This window comes from Colobus angolensis, unplaced genomic scaffold, assembly GCF_000951035.1.
Source record: "Colobus angolensis palliatus isolate OR3802 unplaced genomic scaffold, Cang.pa_1.0 Scaffold34, whole genome shotgun sequence".
Lineage (NCBI taxonomy): Eukaryota > Metazoa > Chordata > Mammalia > Primates > Cercopithecidae > Colobus > Colobus angolensis.
Genome location: NW_012116710.1, coordinates 3,903,663 through 3,918,360, shown reverse-complemented (window position 1 = coordinate 3,918,360; position 14,698 = coordinate 3,903,663). Strand labels below are relative to the sequence as shown.

At 52.5% G+C, this 14,698-nt stretch overlaps 1 protein-coding gene across 2 annotated transcripts in view; it reads right to left on the bottom strand.

The window, feature by feature from the left end:
• The window catches only part of CAND2 (cullin-associated and neddylation-dissociated 2 (putative)), a 38,835-nt gene extending 24,143 nt beyond the window's left edge, over positions 1–14,692 (bottom strand). Inside the window, exons 1-5 of one of the 2 annotated variants that reach the window (XM_011952342.1) lie at positions 14,574–14,692; positions 8,125–8,268; positions 4,171–4,325; positions 3,309–3,432; positions 1,330–1,595 (exon numbers count right to left, since the gene is read on the bottom strand). In XM_011952342.1, the coding sequence (XP_011807732.1) occupies positions 1,330–1,595; positions 3,309–3,432; positions 4,171–4,325; positions 8,125–8,268; positions 14,574–14,641 (757 nt within the window). In that variant the 5' untranslated portion in view covers positions 14,642–14,692. The remainder of the gene's footprint in view (positions 1–1,329; positions 1,596–3,308; positions 3,433–4,170; positions 4,326–8,124; positions 8,269–14,573) is intronic. The other variant, XM_011952343.1, reaches the window with a different exon arrangement.
• Positions 14,693–14,698: the final 6 nt, after the last annotated feature.

The window sequence follows — 14,698 nt, the reverse complement described above, 5'->3', positions numbered from 1 at the left end:
ATTGCACCACTGCACTCCAGCCTGGGCAACAGAGTGAGACTCTGTCTCAAAAAAATAAATAAGTTTAGTCTAGGTTCTGCACAAGCAATCATTTGATAAGTAGTATCTGTTATCAAAACCATTATTCATATCCTGGCCTAATTTCCTTCACTAGGTTGTAAGTCCCTGGACAGGAGAAATGGGAGGCAGGTACTGCCCTAATAGACCAGGCAAGAGGGGTTCCTGTTCCTGCCTGGTCTCTAGGCTTTAGAGCATCCCACTCATGCCCTTCTCCAGCCACATCCTTCCTCACAGTATAAGAAGAGACATGCTGACCTAGAGACCCCCAGCACTCCTAGACTCCATTCTGTCTGGGTGGGTATCTGGGGACCCCAGAGTTTCCCGCCCAACGGATCCTGACCCCTTGTCCGAGCCTGCACAGGCCTCTTTCCCAGGTCCATGCAACCAAGGATGGCTGAGGGCTGGCTGCTGTTTGGGAGAAATGGGACAGGGTGTGGCCATGTCAGCTGGGGTTGTCCCCATGTGTGCCTGCAAGGCCGCTTGCCGTGAGAGAGCCAGGGGTTAGGAGAGGCTGACCATAGGCCAATTCTATCCAAACTGTCTTGGTATAGTCAGAATTCCAAGGTGTCTGAGGATACAGTCAAACCTGATTGCAGCTTTCCATTTCTAAAAAACTAATCTATAGTGACAGAAAGCAGACCAGTGGCTGCCTGGACAAGGCAGAGAGAGCTGGACTGCAAGGACACAAGGAAGCTTTTGGGAGTGATGGAAATGTTTCACGGATATACACAAAGGTCAAAACACACTGAATTGTACACTTTAAATAGTGCGGTTTATTGTATACACATTAAATTGTTTCTTAAAAATTCAAACTTGGCTCACGGGCTGTTACTAAGATATCTTTGTCAAAGTGGGAGAACAGAATATTGTCTAACAGTTTAGTGGCATGACTTAAAATTGTAATTACCAGCCAGTCCCCAGGTCTCAGAAGTGGTTGATCCAACCCTCTTCTCTGAACCATCTGCACTAGGCAGGAGCTCAGGCCGGGTGGTTTTCTCGAGCTCAGGGCCCGCCCCACACCTCTCAAGCGTGCCCTGCCCCAACCTCTGCGTTCCAAGGGCTTCAGCCACACCAGCTAACCGAGGAAGCAGCGCGCCCCAGGCCCCACCCACCATGTCAGTCCAGGCCCCGCCCCATCCTCCCTACCAAGGAGGCGGTCCACCTGGGGGGCACGGCGCCCCAAGCTCCACCCCCTTATCGAGTCATTGGCTCGCCCCTAAGCTCCGCCCAACATACCATCCCAGGCCCTGCCCCTCCCCGCCCCCTTACCGAGGCGGTGGCCGGCCTGGCGGCCGACGCTGCCCAAACATTGGATCAGGGTGCGGATGGCAGCCGGGCTGGTGGGCGCCCGTGGGCCGGGTAGCCGGTCCAGTAGGTGGTCAGCGAGTTCGACGAAGAGGTCGGTGCTGCAGACGGCCGCCAGGTGGCCAAGCGCTCCGACCGCCCGCTTGCGCACCGCCAGGCGCGGGCTGCTCAGCTGTGGCAGCAGACAGTGCAGGAGGCTAGCGTGGAAGGCGCCCAGCGGGGCACCCAGCCTGGGGAACACGAGGGGGCATCAGGCCGGTCGCACCCCGCGGGTAGCCTGGGCCAGGCTCCGCCCCTCTCCCCATTCTCTCCCGGCCTCCTTCCCAGGATTATGGCAACTCAATGGTCCTTGCAAAAGAGGTGCCCTGCAACTGTGAGGAGGAATTATTTTAATTACTTTTGTTACATGAGACAAAGCGGAGAGAGAAAGGTACTTCTCAGCAGTGCAAAGCCTGGCTCCCAGACCAGGGAGAAGGACCTGATGGGGGAAGCATGGGGGATCGAGTAAGGCTGTCCCTATTTCTTGTAAGTCTAGGCCTTGCCTCAATACCATCCCCCTCTATCCATCCTCCTCGCTGAGACCAGAGCAGTGTAAAATCTACTTCTCACCTGGTCACTCCTCTGCTTAACTCCTTCCATGGCTCCCTAGTGCCTTTGGAGACGCTGAGCTCTGGGCTCAAGAGGCACCACCAGAGAATGGCTTCCGCGCACACAGCACAGCCCCTGCCTGCCTCAGCAGCTTCTATCCACAACTTCAAACGAGGCCCGTGCATTTTCTGTCCCATAAACATCCTGAGACCTTTTCTCACTTTCCACAAACACACTGACCTCACCCTCCCTTATTTCTATGTCCTACCCAACCCTCTCTCCTGGATTTCATTTGTCTATTCCCCTGCTAAGTGACAGGGACTGTGATGGAAGCCAGGGTGAACAAGACAGACTGTTCCCGGGACCTGCCCTCATGGAGTGTGTGGTTGAGTGGGTGCCTCCCTGGAACCTCAAGTTCAACATGCCCCAGCTTGAATCCATCACCTTTCTCCCCACACACCTGCTCCTGGCTCCGAGTGCACCCCATCACAGCACCTCTGTCTGCCCCCGCCAATTTCTAAAGGCAGAATACTAGAGGTCAGCCTCTAGTCCCTGCCTCTCTTGCCCACTCCAAGTCCAGTGGAGTCTACCTCCTGAATACAACCCGAATTGCTTTCCCTATAGTAGCCTTTTAACCAGTCCCCTGCCTGTTCAATCCCCTCCCATCCACTCTCCACTGCAGAGAGAAAGATCAGAGTGGAACACACAAATACTCACCCCCACCCCCATGGCTCCTGGTCAGCCCTCCACCTCATCTCTCCATACCCACCTCTCCACATTATAGCCTGCCCCACGAACCCTGGCAGACTCTGGGACCCCAAGTCTTCCCCTGTCTCTGCCTTCCGGACTGGGGGCAGTCTCCCCTCTAGCATCCTCCTTATACCTGCCCAAACTCAGCTAAGTCCTGCCCCTCCTCGAAGGCTCAACTCTAGCAGCACCCTCTTTTAGAAGGCTCCTCGTTCCCAGCTGGGCTGGGGGCTCCTCTGAGCTCCTATCAGCCCTGTTCTTATCCTTAACTGTTGTGCTTACTCCATTCACAGTTTTATACATGTCTGAACTCCTCCCTAGGAACAACCAAGACTGATCTAACCGCATGTTCCGAACACTAGGCCAGCACCGGACATTTTTCTGGTTAGCGCAGGTGTTCGTGGGAGGTTTTACTGACCATGTGACCACATCACCTCTCAGAGCCTGTAAAATTGTGACAATTGAATTCTCCTTTACGAGGCTGCTGGGATGATTAAGGAGCCCCGAGCACAGGGCTTGCTGTGCAGTAGGTGCTAGCTCTGTGATTTGAGTCCCTTCCTGTCCCCTTTTACCCACTCTTCCTCAATACCCAGGGTGGCCTCCCACACCTGCTCAGCATGTCAGAGAGGATGTCCAGGGCTTCCAGCTGCACAGCCACATCCTCCTGCTGGGCAATGGCACTGGTGAGCTGGCCCGTGATCTTCCGGCACACGTTGGTGGCCAGCCCGGAGCCTGCACAGGGAACAAGGTGGGCACAGTGAGGCCCTGGCCTGGGGGAAAGGCAGCCTTTACCACTGGTCTGCCTCTGCTCTGGCTGTGTTCCTGAGCCCAGATCCCCGGGAACCTTGCCAGGGCTCCAGAGGTCCCAGGTTTGACCCAGAGTCTGGCTAAAGTAAAGGAGACAGCTAGGGGAGCTGCAGAGCCAATGGCTGAGCTGCTGGGTGGCACTCACACACCCAAGCCCTTCTTCCTTTTCCCCATTCCTCTGGGGAGGCAGGGAAAGTTAAACACTTCCTTTCCTGCCTCCCTTGCTGCTGGGAGTGGCTGGGTGATCCAGCTCTTGCCAGTGAGATATAAGTGGAAGTCATCTGGGGGCTTCTGGGAAAACGTCTGCTTTCCCTATAAAGGGAGGGGACATGGGGCAAGACCTGAACCCTGTCAATATTGAGCCACTAAATGAATTGCTACAAAAATGGAGTGGCTGATTCCTCCAGGATTGCCATGTGAGGAAAAACCACCCCTGATTTCTTTAAACTGCCGTTGGTTAGATTTCATCACTTGAGCTAAAAGCATTCCTAACTGACACAGAACCATGAACTTAAACAGAGCTGGGCCTGAATTCTCTGCCCTGCTTACCAGCTGAGTGACCTCAGGTATGTCTCTTCAACTCTCTGTGCCTCAGTATTTTTTTGTTTTTTACCATTAACTAGGACAAATACTAACAGTACCTAGTCCTGGGGACCTGGGTACCTGTGGCTGCAGGGGGGAGCTCCGAGAGGACGGTCTTGAGACCAATGCCAGCGATGTCTCGCAGCTGCTCCTTGTCTGACCGCATGTTGGCGCACAGGGTGTCCACGATGGTCTCCACCTGGTACTCCTTCACTTTGCCCACCAGAGGACCCAGGCTGAGCAGGGAGTGGGAAGGTGAGTCCAAGGTCCCAAGGTTCAGCCTGAGTCAGGCTGCCCCTTTATGTCCCTTCATGCTCCTGGGACCACATGTGCTGAGGAAAAGGCCTCAGATCACCAGGGGAGCCCCTGTTTGGCCAGAAAGAGGTACTCTCTGGCTATGCCAAAATTGTTCCTGGCACCTCCCAAACCTACATTTCTTCTTGTTTTACATCTCAGGAAATGGCCAAATAGTGCCCCAGAACAAGGGTGCTCAAACTTGAGTGTGCATCTGAATCCCCCAGAGGACTTGTTAAAGCAGATTGCTGGGCCCCACCCCCAGAGTTTCAGAGTCAGGAGGGCTATCTCGTGGGGCCTAACAGGGTGCATTTCTAGCAAGCCCCCAGTTGAGGCTGATAGTGTAGGTGGTCCAGGGAGCACACTTGGAGAACCTCTGCCCTAGAGGCTTGCTTCTGAAAGTTTGGTGGTGGTTTAGCATCAGCAACACCACTCGGAAGCTTGTTCAGGATGTGGAATCTCAGGCCGTACCCTACCCTAGATCCACTGAGCTAGGATCTGTAGCGCCACAAGGTCCCTAGGTGATTCCAATGCACAGGAAAGTGTAAAGGCAGCTGCACTAGACGCCCGGGTTCTCAGCCTTAGTTGCCATCACCTGGGCCTCTGAAAAATGCCCTCAGAGAGTCTGAGTTAATTGGTTTCACGAGCGGCCTGGAGGAGGGCGGGCTTTTAAAATTCCCCAGGTGATTCTAACATGCAGTCGAGGCTGACAACCTCTGCCCTACCTGAGTAGTTCTCAGATATTGGTTGCATCAGAATGCAGATTCCAGGGTGCTATAGTCTCATCCTCTGCCCCAGCTCCCTCCCTGCCCCATCCCCTGAATCTGAATCCCTGGGCAGGGAATACAGAGTTTCAACAAGGGCTTCAGGTGACTGCAGTGCACAATGGTTTTCTTTTTTCTTGATTTTTTTTTTTTTGAGATGAGGTCTTGCTCTGTTGCCCAGGGTGGAATACAATGGCGTGATCATAGCCCATGGCAGCCTCGAACTCCTGGGCTCAAGCAATCCTCCTACATAGATGAGATTACATATTCAAGCCACCACGCTTGGCTAATTTCTTTTTTTAGTGTCTCGCTATGTTGCCCAGGCTGGTCTTGAACTGCTGGCCTCAAGTGATCCTCTTGCCTCAGCCTCCAGAATAGCTAGGACTACAGGCATGCGCACCATGCTTTTCAAACCTTGGCTCTCTCAGCTTCCTTCTCCATAGCTCCTCTATCCACATAATGATGGACTCCTCCAACCTACCTCCTATAGCACTGGTTCCCACTAGGAGTAATACCGCCTTGGCAATTTATGGGTGTCCTTGGTCATCATAACTATTGAGTTAGTACTTCTGGCCTTTAAGGGAGTGGGGAGCAGGAACCACAGAAAGACAACAATGCAAAACAAAGCGTTGCCCATGCCCCGCAAGAGATTCTAACATCCCAATGGGCATTTGTATAGGCAGAAGGCCTTTAATTATCTGAGTCTAACATTTCAGTTTATACATAGACACAAGATATTTTTACATTCTTTTAATATACCGCATTCTAGATTTTCCAAGAATGCAATTTTCAGGTAAATAGAAGGAAAAATGTACTTTGTTTTCTGGGAAACTTTATTGGGAGATGGTCACTCACTTTAGAAAATCCTGGCTGGGCGCGGTGGCTCACGCCTGTAATCCCACCACTTTGGGAGGCCAAGGCAGGCAGATCACTTGAGGTCAGGAGTTTAAGACCAGCCTGGCCAACATGGTGAAACCCCCGCATCTACTAAAAATACAAAAATTGGCCAGGCATGGTAGTGTGTGCCTGTAATGCCAGCTACTCAGGAGGCTGAGACATGGGAATTGCTTGAACCTGGGAAGAGAAGGTTGCAGTGTGCTGAGATTGCGCTACTGTACTCCAGCCTGAGTGACAAAGTGAGACTCTGTCTCAAAAAAAAAAAAAGAAAAAAGAGAAAAGAAAATCTTGCCACTAAGAGCAATGCCTCCAATTCTGAAACCTAAGTCCCAACACCCCTTGTCTGTATCTGGTATCTGTACTCATGATGAGTACTCATGATGAGTTTACATGCAGGTGCAGGCTTCTCGTGACTTCATCACTTCTACCACCACAGTGCCCCAGCACGCATACACGGAAACACACACTACTTTACTATAAGCTACATTCCTTCTAGTTTGCCTTTATGGTTAAGGTTAGGGCATTATGTGTAGCAGTAGGTTTTATAATGTACGAATTTCATTTCCTAATAGGAAAACAGTATTACAAACGATTTGTTATAAAAAGGTAGTGGTTCTGCTGGTGGGAAACCACACTCCATCCTAAGTCTACTCCATGACCAGAAAGACACTCCCAACTCATAAACTTGTCCATGTCACCTTCCTACAGAAAACCCTTTACTGAATTCCCTCTGCTCTTGGGATCACGTTGCAATTCTTTAACATCTTCTGGGGAAACTCAAGACTAAGGTATCATTCCACAAGAGCTGCTCAGCAGGTCCCCTCTGCGAGGCTGTACCCCAAAGGGACAGGGGTCCCCAGAATGCTCCCACACCAGGTAGGGCCCCTTCTCCTGCTCCACCGGGGCAATTCTTTAACATGCCCCGGAAGAATGCCTGGACCCAGCTCACAGACAGTGGTTTGAGAGACAGTGCCCAATTCTCTTACCCTGTTGATCCTTGATCCCTGGCATTCTATTTAAAATTACTCAGGTGATGCTAACCTGCAGTCAAGGTTGACAACCTCTGCCCTACATGAGTGGTTCTCAGGTGTGGGTGTGAGAATGACCCTACCACCCAAGCATCCCCACGTGCTCTGCACATATTCTTGTCTTGTTTTTTTCTACTCTGGAGATAAGTTGCCAACATCTCAGGATCACAGCCTCACAGTGATCTAAGGCTGGGGCTTTTAGGACCTCTCCCAATCCCGTGTGCCCTAAGCCTTTTTTTGTTTTTTATTTTTGAGATGGAGTTTTTGCTCTTGTTGCCCAGGCTGGAGTGCAATGACACAATCTCGACTCACTGCAATCTCTGCCTCCCAAGTAGCTGGGATTACAGGCATGCGCCACCATGCCCAGCAAATTTTTTAAAAAATTATTATTTAGTAGAGACAGGGTTTCACCATGTTGGTCAGCCTGGTCTCGACCTCCTGACCTCAGGTGATCCACCCACCTTGGCCTCTCAAAGTGCTGGGATTACAGGCATGAGCCACCGTGCCCAGCCTTTAAGCCTTTACCACCTTGATGTGTATCAGCTTGACCTTCCCAGCATTTACATCTGTTTGAGGGCTTTCTCTGGAGGGAGGTGGCAGAAAGCGGACAACCCTGTCCTACCCCAGAAGCAGCCCTTAACCAATGACTACCAGGGAGCTAGTGGACTAATACCCCAGCTCCCTCACCCTTTAAGTGGGAAAAGTCCAAGGGGCATGTCCTATACTGTGTCCCGGAGGTCCCCATGGGGTTAAGCTCATCGGACCCACTGTGGTCACTAGCTTTGTACCGTACCCTTGAGTGGTCCTCTTCCCTCTCCTACCTCACTTCCCTACTCCTCCACCATGTTTCCTGGGATCACCTCCCAAATAAACTTAGATTTGAATCCTTGTCTCAGCATCTTCTTCTGGGGAAACTCAAGACTAAGGTACTATTCAACAAGAGCTGCTCAGCAGGTCCCTTCTGCGAGGTTGTACCCCAAAGGGACAGGGGTCCAGAATGCTCCCATACCAGGTAGGGCCCCTTTTCCTGCTCCACCAAGGCTGACACTCACCACTTGACAGCCAGGTTTTGCACCTCACCGTTCTTGTCCTCCAGGAGCCGGAGCAGCATCTTCACCACCTTGCGCTCGCTGTCCTCGTCCAGCTGAATGGAGTCCTTCTGCAACTCCGACATCAGGTCACTGGTGGCCATGAACCTGTGCAGGGAGGGCAGAGGAGGACTGCTGAGCAGCTCCTGGGCCCTGGTGGATTTGGGCAGTACCTCAGGGTTCCCCTAGAAGTAGACCTTAATACAAAGATTCGAGGTCAAATGCAGTCCTGTGTCACATGATGATGTTTTGGTAAATGAGAGGCAACATATATGATGGTTGTCCCGTAAGATTACAGTGAGGCTGCGCTATATAGGCATGCCATTTTAATCTTTTCTACCTTATTTTTACTGTACCTTTTCTATGTTTAGACACACAGATACCACTCTGTTACAACTGCCTACAGTACTCAATACAGGTGCGTAGCCTGGGAGCAACAGGCCGCACCATATAGCCTGGGGGTGTAGTAGGCTCTACCGTCTAGGCTGTGTAAGGGCACTCTATGAGGTTCACACAAGGACAAAACCGCCTAACGACGCACTTCTCAGAATGTCTCCCTGTCGTTACGCGCCACATGACAGTGGATTATTTGGGCAGTGGGTATGGTTGAGCTACAAGGAGACCCACATGTGTGACACCAACTGCCACATGGTGGCAGACTAGGAATGGCCCAGCATGCTGGCTAAATGCATAATGCTTCAGGGTCGGTGGCTCCTGACCATTTATGCAGTGTGAACTTGGGCAAGTCATTTCACCTCTCCAAGTCTTAGCTTACCTGTCTGAAAACGGGGATGAGACTAGTATCTGCCTCATGGGGTTTTAAGTGCACATGGTGAATGCTCAGTAAATGGCACTGCCATTATTATAATGACATCATCCACATCCCACAACAGCAGACAAAGGGATGCCAGAAGGTTGTTTTGTTTTGTTTTGTTTTTTGACATGGAGTCTTGCTCTGCTGCCCAGGCTAGAGTGCAGTGGCGCAATCTCAGCTCTCTGAAAGCTCCGCCTCCTGGGTTCATGCCATTCTCCTGCCTCAGCCTCCTGAGTAGCTGGGACTACTGGCACCTGCCACCACGTCCGGCTCATTTTTTGCATTTTTAGTAGAGATGGGGTTTCACCGTGTTAGCCAGGATGGTCTTGATCTCCTGACATCGTGATCCACCCGCCTTGGCCTCCCAAAGTGCTGCGATTACAGGCGTGAGCCACCGCGCCCAGCCAAGGGATGCCAGAAGGTTGAACAGACACCTTGTGTCCAAGTCAGAGCTAGAGGCTTACCAAACAGATGGGGGAAAGCAAGCCCTGTCCACTCCCATCTCAGAGAACTGGCTCAGTCCCTGCCCTTAGAGCAGTGGATCTCCAGCTATAGCCAGCATCAGAATCACCAGCAGGGCTTGTTAAACAATACTAGGCCCCATTCCCAGAGTTTCTGAATCAGCAGGTCTGAGTCGGGGCCCAGGAATCCGCATTTTTAACAAATTCCTGGATGATGCTGAGGGTCAGGGACCACCGTTTGAAAACCACTGCTCTACACCATGCTGATAGGCATGGGCATATTTTGGAGACCAGCACCAATAGCTGACTGGCTCACTGACCTAGGGTGGGCATCAGAGGCAAGGGCTACCCACACAGAAAAATCAGGCTTTTGGTGTCAGACCCCACAAATCCTGATGCTGTCCCAGGCATTTGAAACTGCAGTGAGAGTCTAAGCTGGAAGCCATGGAAAGTTGAGGCTGGGGCCATTATTAGGCACCATTCCTGCCAAAATTAAGAGGGTAGGAGCAGAGGTCTGAAACTAGCAGTCCTCAACTATGTCCAGCTTGCAAACGTGTTTTCAAAAATTTAAATTACTTGTCAACATTTGAACATTGGGAGAGTTGACATAAAAATACTGACTTTGGCCTGGCATGGTGGCTCATGCCTGTAATCCCAGCACTTTAGGAGGCTGAGAAGGGTGGATCACCTGAGGTCAAAAGTTCTAGACCAGCCTGGCCAATATCGTGAAACCCTGTCTCTATTAAAAATACAAAAATTAGCCGAGCATGGTGGTGAGCACCTGTAATCCTAGCTACTGGGAAGGCTGAGGCAGGTGAATCACTTGAACCTGGAAGGCGAAGGTTGCAGTGAGCTGAGATAGCACCACTGCACTCCAGCCTGGGTGACAGTGCGAGACTCTGTCTCAAAATAAAATAAAATAAAATGCTGACTTCCAGGCTAGGCACAGCAGCTCATGCCTATAATCCCAGCACTTTGGGAGGCCAAGGTCGGCGGATCACTTAAGGTCAGGAATTTGAGACCAGCCTGGCCAACATGGGGAAACCCCATCTCTACTAAAAATATGAAAATTAGCCAGGTGTGGTGGTGCACACCTGTAGTCCCAGCTACTTGGGAGGCTGAGGCAGGAGAATCACTTGAACCTGGGAAGGCGAAGGTTGCAGTGAGCTGAGATAGCACCACTGCACTCCAGCCTGGGTGACAGAGTGAGACTCAAAAAAAAAAAAACAAACAAATAAAAAACCTGACTTCCAGATTATCTTGAAAACATAGTATTTGAGTACAACGGGGCCTACAATCCCTGGTGACAATACCTGACTAGAGTCAGGTTGTGGTTGCCCTCTCCCCAGTTTACCTGGTCCCCACTAGGCCCACTTCACCCACTGACTGGCTCCTGCAGGCACGTGAGCGAAGTCTCAGAAGAAAACAGGACAGAGCAGCAAGGAGATACCACAAGGCTACCTCGGAGAGAGCGTCCAGCTTTTGCTGGCCCTGCTGGGCCACTCCGCTGCCCCACACTGGCCCTGCTTTCCAGCATGGTTGAGCAAATCAACCAAGAGCCCTGACCCCAGCCTCCTGTAGCAAAAACTATCACAGCTGGGATTCTGGCTCTTATCTGTGCAGACTCAGACCTGCTCCTGGATGTCACCGCAGCCCACAGTGCTCTGTTACCAGGGGTGGACTGGTCGATGTCCTATTTATTTTTAACAGGTAGATTAGCCACCAGTTGCTAGGAGAGAGGAGGAGGCTGGGCTGGCAGCACGGGCAGGATGGCAGGACTGACTGTGCCCACTTTTGGGCAAAGGTAAAGTGAAGGAGGAGGTTTGGATTTGAGCCAGGCCAAGGCCTGAGGTGGGCACATGCACCCCTACGTCTGCTCAGCTGAGGGGACATTCTGAGATGGCATGCGGGGTCTCCAAGTTGTGTTTCTGCTGCAGTCCATGGGGGCCCAGCTCAGCCTGGCAACCCAGGTGATGTGCCTCTTTGTCCAAGATAGGCCTCCTGCCCCCGCTCCTCTTCTCCACCTGTTGAGCTCCTATTCACCCATCAAGAGCCCAGCTCAAATGTCCCAGCTCAGGGATGACTGACCACCCTGCCCTACCCCCGCATTCACAGCCCCTAAACACAATGTTCTGACAGGATCCTTTCAGAGCACTCTGCACCCCTCTTTTATAGCACTTCTCACACTGCAATACAAGTCTGGCCACCAGAGCATCTTCTCCATTGGACTGTACACTCACTGAGGGCAGAGGCCCATCGGGTTTATCTCTGGGACTCCAGGCTCAACAAAGAACAGGTCTGCAGGGGGCTTTGTCGGGGAGGGTGAGGGCAGGAGGAGAGGTAGTAAGAGAGCTAGCCTTTAACAGAATTTACAGCCAAATAGCCCAAACTCAGAAACCAACTCTTCTGAAGCATGCCTCAGCGTTTCAGACACCCCTGGTTCCTGCAGACACTAGCTCTCAGAGAAAGCAAGCCATATTTTATACGTGTTATGTGTGCAGGGATGGGAGAGGGAAGGAAAAGTATATAATTTGGTGGATAAGAGCTTGAGCACCGAAGTTTGGCTTTGAGTATACTGGTCTTGCCATTTATCAACTAGGTGACATTGGGCAACTACCTCCTTTTCTCTGGGCCTCATATTTTCTATATACAAAATGGGAACTTTTCTTTGCCCTACCTCATAGTATCCTTGGGAGGTTTCAATAGGACAACCAGCTCTTAGCATGAGGTAGTAAGAAAACTAGGCTCAGGGAGGCCGCACAAACTGCCTAAGGTAACAGCAAACTGGGCGGAAAACCAGCCCACCACACATGTCTCCTGGCTTCTCAATCACTACTACTGTGTTTTCAAGAACAAGACCCGCAAGTGTATTCGTTTTGACTGTTGGAGCCTCTGTGGTAAAGGGGCACCTCCTGCCCATAAAGCCAGGGCCCAGGAAGAACAGGAATCAAAGGTCTCCTCCACCCAACCTGGGACCCTCATTTGCAGTCACTGCCCCCCTCCAGGAACCAGAGGACATAGTCTCAGTTTCATTACAGAGAAACCCTAGAGGCAACTCAGCTGAAACCCTTGGCCACACGGGTGCCTGGACAGCTGGCCTGCAGGACCCAGCACCCTGGTATTCGGACTTTAAAAATAGACACCATTCTCACATGCTTGGGGTGGTTTTAAGTGTTCTCCAGGCCGCTGGCAGAGACAGGCTGAAAGGACTTCTCGGGCTCTAGCTGGCAGGGCCAACTCCCTCTCCCAGAGACTGGACCTCAGGCCTGAGAGACAGTAGCACAAATCCCCTAGGCCACTAGCCAGCTATGTGACCTTGGGCAAGTCACTGCACTCCTCCAAGCCTCCGGAAAACAGGAAGAACAATCACTACCACCCATGGGTGGACTGAGATTACATGTGGAGTGCACAGTAGGGAGCCTGGGACCCAGTGAACGTTCACTAAGCACCTACTGTGTACCCAGCACAGGTGCTGGGGCACTAAGAGAAAGTGCATAGTCCCAGTGGCCCAGGAGCTCAGGCTCTCCCAGGGCTGAAGTGATCTAGCAGAAACATGAGGGGAGGCATGATGGGAGCTGAGGAGAGGTGCCTAATCCTGCCTGGGGTCAAGAGGCATCCCAAAGAATTATAGGAGCTGTCAGATGAAGGGAGGAGGTCAAGGGAGAGCAAAGAATCCCCCTAGTGAAGGTTTAGAGAGGGGACAGGGCACGGCAGATTTTGAATGTGCACACAGAATCATAGCAGTGTCCATTTATTAAGCACCAACCCAGTGCCTGCCACGAACCTGAGCATTTCACATGTACTATCTTTTTCATCCTTACCCCAATCCTCAGAGATGGGTTCTGTTACCCCCGTTTTATAGAAACAAAAGCACAGGGAAACTCATGGGGGTTAAGTTACTTGTCCTTGGTCACACAGCCAGTGAGTGATGGCAGCTGGGATCTGAAGCCAAGACCTTGGATCCCAGGCTCTATTCGTATGGGGGACTCTTGAGGGGTACTGAGGAATGGGCTGCAGGAGAAGAGTAGGAGTCAGACTACCAGAGCAGGTCTCAGTCTCCTAACCTGTCAGGGGGCTGGAATCAGAGGGCCTCACTAAGATCTTGGCATCTGTATTAGACTGGCCTGGATTTGGACTAAGTCTCCCACTTCCTGGCTTTGTGACTGAACCTACACCCTTCATGCCTCTGAGACTCAGTTTCCCTATCTGTAAAATGGGGACAAAGTGAAAAAGTGTTCACTGAGTCTCCAAGGTCTTCTTTCAGCTGGAGGGGCCAGAACTGGCCATGAGACCACCGGCCAATCTGTTTTCCTCCCTGGGCCTCAGTTTCCCCGGAGAATGCAGGTGGAAACTCATTGGACCAGATGTTTCCACCATTCTTTTCAGCTCTATTCCTGTAGTTCTGTGATGCTGTGAGAGGGGGAAAGAAGGAAAAAGGGAGTGGGGAAGCGGAGTGGCACACAAAACCTAGAAGGTCCCACCCCAACCATCACCTACCTGTGACTGGAAAGCCAGACTCAGCCCAGCCCCCTCCTTGAGGCTGGGTCTGAACAATCCCCAGGAGGGGAGGGAGAGTGGGAGGGAGGGGTCCGGGTGATGTTGAGAAGCGGGCATCACTGACGGTGCCAGTGAGAAAGTCAGCAGGGGATAGCGGTCCCGGGAAGGGTCCGGTTTTCAATGCGGAGGAGAGGGAGGTGCTGGGGTCCCCAGGGAGAGGCGGAGGGCTTCACTGTGGACTTGCTGAAGGTGGCGGGCGATGGGGGCGCTGGGGCATCAGTTGCAGGGGAAGAAGGGGGCCGGACATACAGAGGGAGGAGAGGCCGAGGCAGGGTGCAGAGGGGCGGAGCTGGGGCTCTGATGGGGGATGAGAGGCAGGGCTGAAGCCTGCACGGTGGGAGACGAAGCAGGGACTGGAGTCGCGGGGGGAGGCAGGACCGCCACTAGGGGAGAACGGCCGGAGCTTCAGTGGGGACCACGAGGCAGGAGTGGGTCTGTGGGGAGGGGGCGCAGCTTAATGCAGGGAGAAAAGAGGCAGGGGGCTGCATGGTCATGGGGGATGGGCTGGCACTTCGGGAGGGGAAGAAGGCCCCCAGCTTCACAGCGGGAAGGAGAGGTGGGGGACCGGAGGCGGGGTGCACCTGAAGTCCTTGTCGCTGGACGTCATCTTCTCCAGGAGGCTGGAGATGTGGAAGGCGGCGGTGCTCATGGTGGCTGCGCGCCGCGGGGCTGGCCGGCGGGAGGGAATATGGCGGCGCGGGCGCCC